The sequence below is a fragment of the Solanum verrucosum genome, unplaced genomic scaffold (assembly GCF_900185275.1).
Source record: "Solanum verrucosum unplaced genomic scaffold, falcon-dt-bn FXZP01000277.1, whole genome shotgun sequence".
NCBI classification, from domain to species: domain Eukaryota; kingdom Viridiplantae; phylum Streptophyta; class Magnoliopsida; order Solanales; family Solanaceae; genus Solanum; species Solanum verrucosum.
Genome location: NW_026019945.1, coordinates 3,271,717 through 3,282,156, shown reverse-complemented (window position 1 = coordinate 3,282,156; position 10,440 = coordinate 3,271,717). Strand labels below are relative to the sequence as shown.

Sequence of the window (10,440 nt, the reverse complement as noted above, 5' to 3'; positions counted from 1 at the left end):
GATATCAACAGAACACATGAATACAACGAACATGCAAGATTTAACAACAAACATGCAAGATTGAACAAGAAGTACAAGTCTGTACAACTTAATGTTTTACAGATTTAAGGTTAAGGTTCAACAGGTAAATGTTTTCGAGAGATGGACTGCTGCGCAAAGTATATACAAGTTTATAATACAGTTTCAGCAACAACTCTACATCTTGGAGGTTTAAATTATATATGGCGACATTAGCCGCCTCCTGTAGTCACCACTTCCTTGTCCTTCTTCTCAGTAGACAAGGCTGCAGATTTGCAGATCGCGCAGCTGTTCTTCACACCCAGCCATTTCTTCACGCATTCCTCGTGGTACTCATGGCCACAATTGAGAATGCCGATCATCTCCCCATCCTTGAAGTCAGCCTGCAATAACGCGTGTAAATATGAAGTCATTAGAGCTATCTCAAAGAAACAAAAAATAAGATGCAAAGTTCAAAGAAGAAAGAAAATCACAACATAGAGGCCGAGGTGAGACTGTGCCTGATAAGGAAACCTTATAAAGATTCATGACAATGTTTTGATGAATTTAAGACTTGGGAAGAAAATGGAAATATAAACATTACGTAGAGTGTAAGTCAGCGAAGGAGTAATACCTGGCATATTACACAGACAGTTTTCTGGTCTTGATCAGATGCAACATTTTCCAGAGGGCTACGAGTCTCGGTAGACAAAAATATTCTCGTTTTCAAATTGGCAACGATGATATCCTCGGACAAACCAATTGACACATTGCCAATTCGCTCCCCCAATGCAAGAAGCTCCTGGATAGATATTTGATATTTCAGGATAAGTTTGCCGAAAATATCAAACATGCAAATATGAAATAACCTACAATTGCACTTACCTCATACGTCATGCGATCCACGTCCAATCGCATTTCTCTGTGCTGATCAACAACATGCACTCCACGAAATCTTGGAACACCCAGCATTGACACTCCCTAGTAAAATCACAAAGAAAGAGATACAACATCCACTCCCATTACTTCAACTGCACGAAACTGCACTACGATAAAGATAACAGGAAGAACTATTCAAATGCAATAAATTTTACACTTGTGGCAAAACTCTTACATTACGGAGGTTGTGGTGGCTACCATTTGTTCCACGCATCATGAATTCCCTTTGATGAGGTCTGTACATTCTAAAGCCAGACGGAAGCAAGGGTCCCATATTGGACGAACTAAGTTGTAGTTGTCTGCCTGGAGATGCTGTCATCTGAGGATAGGAGCTCATTGTGTGGCCTGCCATAGTTTGCATATTAGGTGACAGATGAGGATGGTACTGCGGTGGTCCTTGAGGAATGGGTGGATACATGAAACCAGTCAAACCCCCGTTGCTGGAAGGTACTTGATAACCTCGCATAGCCATGTTTCCAGCACCTATTACATAGCCTCCGGCACCAACTAAAGTAAGCAGAAGAAAGATGCAATCAGTTAATATGTTATTCTGACACTTAGAATAAAGATCACAAATTGCTGTTGCTAATTTGATGAAAGAGAAAAACAAAGGCTTTACTGGATTATTAGAAAATGAAATGAAATAACCATTAGGTAATAAACATGGAAAAAAGGAGACGTATGCCACATAAAATGTGAAGATGCAAAAGGAAAGAATTAAGATGTGTTTCAAGTGTATTGTCGCTTTTAAATTTGTAAAAGAAAAGACAGCTGAAATATGCATTGTTCAACTTGGCAGCATGCTAATATAGCTCATAAGAAAACAAAATTTAGAAGAACAAAAAAATTGATGAAAACTTTGATGAAGGGGAGAAGATAACCTATCAAACAAATACGTTAGCTGAATATACACTCAAAAGTCATAAATGTAAATTAAAACAAGAAGAGTAGTTACCGGGAGGATAGGTTAAAGGAGCAGCCTGACTCCAGGCCCAAGATTGAGCTGCACTACCACTACTATTGAAAGGCATGTTCAGCCAAGGATTGCCAGGAAACTGATAGGCTTGGCCTGCATAGTTTCCTTGAAGCAGATGATTATTGTTATTTTGCAATACAGTATCTAGACCACTAGCAAATCTGCTCCAACTTCTCTGTACTCCATTTTCAAGGAGTGGTGCTGAGCCACTCCCTCCATGCTCGCGTGATACAGAATCATCTGTAGTGCCTGAGACTGGAAGCCCATCACGTAACCCATGATTTGCTAGAACTGGCGAATCCATAGTTGCAGATGCAGCACCATTTTCAAGTAGTGGTGCTGAGTCACTCCCTCCATGCTTGCGTGGCACAGAATCATCTGTAGTGCCTGAGACTGGAAGCCCATCACGTAACCCATGATTTGCTAGAACTGGTGAATCCATAGTAGCAGATGCAGCACCATTTTCGAGGAGTGGTGCTGAGTCATTCCCTCCATGCTCGCGTGACACAGAATCATCTATAGTGCCTGAGACTGGAAGCCCATCACGTAACCCATGATTTGCTGGAACTGGCAAATCCATAGTTGCAGATGTAGTACCATTTTCAAGGAGTGGTGCTGAGTCACTCCCTCCATGCTCGCGTGATACAGAATCATTCGAAGAAACATCAGATTCATTTGCTGTTGTGATGACGGGAGCAGCGGAAGTACTAGGCCCTGCCAGAGCAGAATGATGCTGAAGATTTCCAGAGTTGCCTGCAACATTCTTTTGCTTAGATGACCCTCTGGTACTGTCCATACGAGGATCGTTCCTACCTAAGTTATCTGCATTATTTCCGATGCTTCCCTGAGTGCTTGAGACTGAAAGCCTATCACGTAACCCATGATTTGCTGGAACTGGAGAAGTCCTCAATGCAGCTGGAGCTGCCACATAAGGGTAAAAGTAATTTGATGGCGGTGCAAACGCTGCGCCAGCATTGGTGAGATGATGCCACTGTTGAATCCCATTGGCCGGTGGCATCCCATAAATTAGAGCACCCTCTTGATGGCATGGTAGATGGGGCGCATAGAAATTACCAAGGCTTCCTGGAGCTGGCACAGTGGTGTTAACGTTTGGATGCGGAAAAGCTGTAAAGCTCCCATACGTCATACAAGGCTCTGGATAAATATACGCTTGACTCCGCTGATCTGCTCCCAAAGTCATAAAGTGATTACTGTGGGGCGTATTCCTTTCCCCCATGATATCGAGTAGAATCTTGTGGATAATATCTGGTCAGAGAAGAATAAACCGTCATGCAAAACTACATGCCAATACATGCATTAAGAGATCACATAAACTCAATAACTGCCAGCTGATATGATACAATTTAATTAAACTTAAAGTTCAATGCTAATATGTAAATTTTTCTTGGCATTCATCTCAAAAGGCACACTTCAAAAGTAACTGTAAAGTTAACAAGATCCCATTCAAAAGTTTTAGGATTATCCTCTTAAATTCAGAAGTTTACTTACGTAACACAAACCATCATAGACATTCACCATGCAACAATAGAACCCAAGCATAAATTGTTTTCTTGATATGCAATTGTTACATTAGGAAAAGAGTAACCAAGCCATGAAGAAAGAGAAGCGGGAATTAGACAAAGCGAATATGGCACGTGAATAGACAGCAAGCTACTATTACGACTCTAAGAACAGCAAGTTCACTACCCATGAAAAGAATATCTTTAAGATGGAAAACTTTCTTGCCCTCTTTTTTTTTTTTACTTTAGAAAGGGGGAAGAGATAAATCAGATGTACTTCCGTTACTACTCCCATTACTCAAGCACCAGCCGTAAGGCTTCATCAAAATGTAGCCTTGTGAAGTTCAACTGACTGACTAGACCATTTGCAGCTAGCATTAAAGATTTTCACTCATCATACCATTTTACCGAATTTTCTTAGAAACCAAAATTCTGACCTAGATACGTATCATTGACATTATTACATTGCAAAGACTACAGAACATAGTCTTATCTCCAGATGAATAATATGCTCGTAATCTGCAACAACTTCCCAGCTAAGCCTATATGTAACTATTCACCATCCTTCCTTTTTATAAGCACTAATGAATACTCATACCATTCTTAAACAGACAACAGAGACGATAAGAAGAAGCAATTCATGCATCTACTATTGTAAGGAAATCTGTCATACAGACTACTGCAATGTACTTTTAATAAGAAAAATAGTAAAACCGGATATAGGAAACATGATTAAATAAGGGAAATAAAACTTCCCCTAAATACATGTTAACGTGACAAGACCTCCTTCCTTGAAACCTCCTAATGGACTAGATAATTGTAAACATGAAAGAGTACCCTTCGTTTATTTGATTGCCATTCAGAAAAGAAGTTGTGACAAAATTGACAACCAAGATAAACCTTCACAATTCACAGTTGTAAAAAGGCCACCTTTACTCCCTTAGCCAATCAAAAACCAAATACTCTTGAAGTCTACAAAAGTCCACATGACAGTGATGAGCTCAAACAAAGAAAAAAGGAATGATCATAGAGAGGATACGAAACTTAGTATAAATGATTGTATAAGTGACAAGAAGAAAAAAAGCATTGGGTAGTATAGAGGTAACTATCAGGTACCAAAGTTATCTGATTTCCCTTACAGGTTAAGTCAAACTTGCCAAACGGTTAGTAAAAACTACAAAAGAGTAGAAAAAGGTCAGAACAAGTAGCATCCACATAAGGTGTGCTCCATCATTCATGGATTGATATGAAGATGTTTCAAAACTCAAAAGTCATCAGACTCAATATGAGATATACTAGATAAAGAACTTGTATCACGATGTTGAGCTAGCTGTAGTAGTTCCACACAGAGTGACTTTTAGCTGAACCTTTTATCACGGAGTTCAGCTAGCTGGACAAAGATTTGCTTTTCTTTCCTTGTTAGCTCATAGAACAAAAAGCTTTAGAAAAGTCGAGCAGATAGGAAGTTAGGTTCCTAAGGGAAATGCCTAAAGACAATCGTAACAAGGAACAACACTTGTATTTCAAACCAGTAGTTTATAAATTCAACAAACCCTGATGACTGAGGTTAACCAAGGCAAAAACAACTTCGGAAACCTTTTTTTTGTAAGGCATAACCTCAAAAACTAAAAAAACAAACAAATATACACTGATCAAACATCTTTCAAAGTTCCAAGTAAAATTCAACAACTGTTAGTCAAGAAAAAAATGCCCAAAATCTTCACTCCCAAATTAATTAGGGTTGACTCTCAAAATCCTTTTTCTTTTTCATTTCATTTTCATTTCCCTTTCCCTTTTTTGATCAAGCAAGAACTTGATTATTTTTTTTTCTTAGAAACGGTGGTGTTCAATCCAGCTTGCACACACCTCGATTGTTTCACCGGTTACCTCCTACCTCCCATACACACAGGTGATTAACCTTACCAATGCTCAGACAGATACGAAGAAACCACCAAGTGTTTTTGTCCACCATTTCACTCCATTTAGACACCATTTCATTCAAACAAAACACTTGGTATATAAATTTAAAACCTTCAAATTCTTCACTTTTTTTTTTTCTTTCCAAAACAATCAAGAACATCCCCATTTTGAAAAACCATTCTTTTAGTATCCCCATTTAAGTAAATTCTAAAATGAACACACACAAACACTAGATATAGACATTTTAAAAAAAAAAAAAAAAAAAAAAACTTCAAAAGATTTTTTCACCTTTATTTTCCTTCCAAAACAATCAAGAACATCCCCATTTTGAAAAACCACTCTTCTATATCCCCATTTAAGTTAATTCCAAAATGAACACACACAAACACTAGATATAAACATAAAAAAACACTCTTTAACATTTTTTCAGTGAGAATCAACATGCAACTGGTATAAAAAACATTAAAAAATGCAATTCACTAATAAAAACAAAACTTTACCTTTCACAAAAACTTCACAACAACTGGAAACACCTACAAAAACAAACAAAAAGCCCTAAATTCAAGTTAGATATAAATGAAAACAATGATCAATGATCATAAAAATGAACTCCAACAAAACCCCACTAAAAATTTCTTCTTCTAACCAAATGCCACACTTCCACACAAATTAATTAGCAAGATAAAAAAATTGTAACCGACCAAAAAAAAACACGTCTATAAGCAAAAAAAAAACTGAAAATTCCGATTAAAACCATCAAAAGAAGCAGAAAAACTAACCCAAATTGAGCTTGATCAAGAATTGCAAATGAAAACTAGAGAGAGAAATAGTTGATTACCTCAAAAAAAACTGAAGCATTAACACATGTTTTTTGCTCTTATGAAAAAACTATGAACTCACTGGTATTGTTTTTCCTCTGTATTTTTCCTGGAGTAAACTGCTACGTGGCTAATTCATTTTGTCATTATTTACCTTATTTATTTCTTAATTACTACTCTCACCCTTCAACTACTTAAAAATAATTAACTTAAATATATTTTTACTTTGTTTTGAACGAGATTAGTACAAAATAATTACAAACATATCCATTTAGTTTGAAAAAGGTAATAAAATCGCCCGTTAAAAGTAGGATAGAACAGTTACGGTCCTTTTAAACGAGCCTTGTTCATATCGAAAACTATAAGGAAATACAAAATAGTCCTTTCATTTTAATGAAAAACTCAAAATCGCACGTTAAGTATGCGATAGAACAGTTCTAGTCCTACTACTCGAATCTCGTTGGTATCGAAAAGTATTGGAAAATATAAAATAGTCCCTTGAGTTTTGAGAAAAGTTTTAAATTGCCAGTCAAATATAGGATAGAACAATTATGGTCCTTCTAAACGAAACTCGTTGGTATCGAAAAGTATTAGAAAATACAAAATAGTCCCTTAAGTTTGAAAAAAAAATTAAAATCACTTGTTAAATATATGATAGAACAATTATGGTCCTCCTAAACGGACCTCGTTGATATTGAATACTATTAGAAAATACAAAATAGTCCATTAAATTTGAAGAAAAAAATAAAATGACTGTTATATACAAGATAGAACAATTATAGTCCTCTTACTCGTATCTCGTTAGTATAGAAAATTATTAGAAAATATAAAATAGTCCATTAAGTTTGAAGAAATATTTAAAATTGCCCGTTAATTATATGATAGAACAATTATTGTCCTCCTACACTAACATTGTTGGTATAGAAGATTATTAGAAAATATAAAATAGTCCATTAAGTTTGAAGACATATTTAAAATCGCCTCTAAAATATATGATAGAACAATTACTGTATTCCTACACGGACTTTGTTGGTATCGAATATTATTAGAAGATACAAATAACCCCTTAAGTTTGAAGAAATATTAAAAAGCGACTATTAAATCTACGATAGAACAATTATAGTCCTCCTACATGAACATCGTTGGTATTGAATATTATTAGAAAATACAGAATAGTCCCTTAAGTTTGAAGAAAAAATTAAAATCGCTTGTTAAATATACGATAAAACAATTATAGTCATCCTACATGAACCTCATTGGTATCAAATATTATTAGGAAATACAAAGTAGTTCCTTAAGTTTAAATAAAAATTTAAAATCTCCCATTAAATATACTATAGAACAATTATAGTCCTCCTACACGAACCTCGTTGGTATCGAATATTATTAGGAAATACAAAACAGTCCCTTAAGTTTGAAGAAAAATTTAAAATCACCCATTCAATATACGATAGAACAATTATAGTCCTCCTACATGAACCTCGTTGGTTTCAAAAATTATTAAAAAAACTCAAAATAATCCCTCAAGTTTGGACGTAAACTCATAATTGTCCCTCAAATATACGGTGAAACACTTATAGTCCACTTACTAAACATCGTTGATATTGATATATTTTAAAAAATACATAAATAGTCTCTTAAGTTTGAAACTCAAAATCGTCCCTTAAATATATGATGGAACACTTATAGTCCTCCTACTCAGTCCACCGTTAGTATCAATATTTCTTTAAAAAGCTTAAATTGGTCCCTTAGTTTAGACATAAACTCAAATTGCCCATAAATACATGATAGAACACTTATAGTCCTTCTATACGAACATCATTAGTATCGACAATTATTTTTAAAAAATACAAACTAGTCCTTAAAGATTATTAGAAAATCCAAAATAATCCCTCAGGTTTGAACAAAAGTCTAAAATCGCCCATTAAATATATGATAGAACCATTATAGTCCTCCTACACAAACATCATTAGTATCAAAGATTATTTTTTACTCAAGTTTGGACATTAACTCAAAATCGTCCCTCAAGTATTTGGCAGCACACTAATAATCCTCTGACGAATTATCATTAATATCAATGATTTTTAAGAAAGTTAAAAATAATCTCGTAGATTTGAACATAAACACAAAATCATTCTCAGATATATGATGGAACACTTATAATCACCCTATTCGGGACATCATTAATATCGATGATTATAAAATCGTCCCTTAAATATATGAGTACACAAATAGTCAACCTATTCAGTACATCGTTACTATTGATTATTAGGGGCGTATCTAGAGGGGGTGTCGTGGGTTCACGTGAACCCATGCTTCCCTCTCTAGATCATATATAGTAGTGTTATATTTTTAAGAAAAAAATTAAATATAGAAGTGTGAACCCATGCTTAAAGTATCATATATTATTTGATGATGATTGGGTGCACCTCTCTAGGTGAGGATAGAAACTTATATCTTAGATTTGTCTTGTCTTTTTTTAATAACAACTTCCCAAATGGTTATCGGTTACACTTTTGGCGTTTCAACTAATTTTTCTTTTGTTTTTTTTTCTTTAATCTTTCAAAATTTTCAAGTGTGTTACATCAAAAATTCCTAAAAAATTTAGCATGGTAAAATTATTATATAATTAAATTAAATGTGTATATTAAAATTTAAAACTAGTAGTATTATATATTTTTGACCTATAATTTTTAAAATTTAATGGTTCATATTAAAAACCTAAAAGTCAAACCGATAAAATTTATCTTTAAGATGAACGTTTTTGTAATCGTGCACCCATCTTACCGAAATCCTGAATACGCCTCTATTAAATGATTATTATTTTAAAAATCTAAAATAGTGTGGACATAAACTCATAATTGTCTCTTAACTATATGGTAGAGTATAGTTCTCTTACTCAACATTTTCAATATCGTCGATTATTTTCTTTAAAAAAGTAATCCTTAAGTTTGGACATAGACTCATAATTGTTCTTTAAATATACGGTGGAACACTTATAATTCTCTTATTCAACACATTATTTATATTGTCGAATGTTGATTATTTTTAAAAATCCTTATATTTGGACATAAACTCATCTTATGTCTATTTACATTTTTCAATTCACTAAAATATACGAGGAATCTTAGGTAATGTTTAAAGTTTTTGTATTCTCTAATCTTTTTAGTATTCAGAAAAGGAAGAAAATAAAATGTTTTAATTTATGTTTTATATTTTCTAATTCAGTTGAATATAAAAGGGAATCTTAAACAATATTTATAATAGGCCGATTAAAATCAAGATTTGGGTCCATAGTTGTTCTTAGTTTTTAGTTATCGCTTTTATAGAAGATCATTGTGGTACGAATAATATATTCTTACAAGAACGGTATTAATCAAAAGTTTAGTTTTTTTTGTCTTAATATTCTTAAGTTATTTTAAGTACTTTTATTATTATTTCCAGTATCGGCTCCTACCCAATTTTTATTTATCTTTGAAATAGGTGAACTAATACTAGGAATGGACATGGTATGATATGGTACGGTATTAAAAAAATTGATTTGGTAATCTTGCCGTTTTAAAAATACTATACCATTACAATATCAAATTATTAATTCGGTACAGTTCAAAACCATTAAGTTCGATTTTGATTTTTACAGTATAATAAATCAGTAGCTATAATTTGTTCGACTATGACTTAGATAAACTCATATGATAGAAAATTATCATTTTGCCTTTTTCAAAAAAAAAAATCTCAATTACATCATACTTGAAGAAAGTGACAATTGAAATAAGTTATTCTTCGTAAATTTGATGTTAAAACTCATGTCTCACAAGTTGATGTAGTGAGAAGTATACACAAACGTATTCCTAGCAGATCACAATTCTAACTTATTAGAGTCTAATAAATTATAAATTAATATTGGCGATTTGTTGTGAGGAAGGAACAAATTTGATTACCATAGCTCTTTGGATATCTTTTTTATATGAAGTGATAATCAAGTTCAACATGCTTCATACGAGCATGTAACATGGGATGGACCGCTAAATAATTAATTTTTGTATTATTATTATTTTATATATTTTCTAATATTAGACTAAGATGTGTATATAATTATATATATAATTTTATATGATTTCAATATGTTTTTTTATAAATATCGAATATCAAAATTTTAAAAATATATATCAAATATTATAATATTGAAATTGAAGCATTACAATTTTTAATTTCAATGTGGTATTTGGTAACTATCATATCATGCTAATATCTAACTGATGTGACATAT

At 33.3% G+C, this 10,440-nt stretch overlaps 1 protein-coding gene across 1 annotated transcript; it reads right to left on the bottom strand.

Annotated features, from left to right (window-relative positions):
- Positions 1 to 230: 230 nt before the first annotated feature.
- LOC125807954 (probable E3 ubiquitin-protein ligase ZFP1) lies at positions 231 to 6,239 on the bottom strand. Its single transcript, XM_049487716.1, has 6 exons — positions 6,191 to 6,239; positions 1,892 to 3,178; positions 1,112 to 1,443; positions 883 to 978; positions 632 to 799; positions 231 to 401 (listed from the first exon to the last, which is right to left on the bottom strand). The coding sequence occupies exons 2-6, from the start codon at positions 3,147 to 3,149 to the stop codon at positions 231 to 233; spliced, it is 2,025 nt and encodes a 674-aa protein (XP_049343673.1). The 5' UTR covers positions 3,150 to 3,178; positions 6,191 to 6,239.
- Between the last annotated feature and the right edge of the window lie 4,201 nt (positions 6,240 to 10,440).

What these genes read in the sequence shown, in the direction of transcription:
- LOC125807954 (XM_049487716.1), bottom strand. Translation starts at nt 3,149, where the DNA reads ATGGGGGAAAGGAATACGCCCCACAGTAATCACTTTATGACTTTGGGA. An exon ending in GCCACCACAACCTCCGTAAT is followed by an intron (nt 979 to 1,111) that starts GTAAGAGTTTTG and finishes TGATTTTACTAG; the next exon opens with GGAGTGTCAATGCTGGGTGT. An exon ending in TGGATCGCATGACGTATGAG is followed by an intron (nt 800 to 882) that starts GTAAGTGCAATT and finishes ATATCTATCCAG; the next exon opens with GAGCTTCTTGCATTGGGGGA.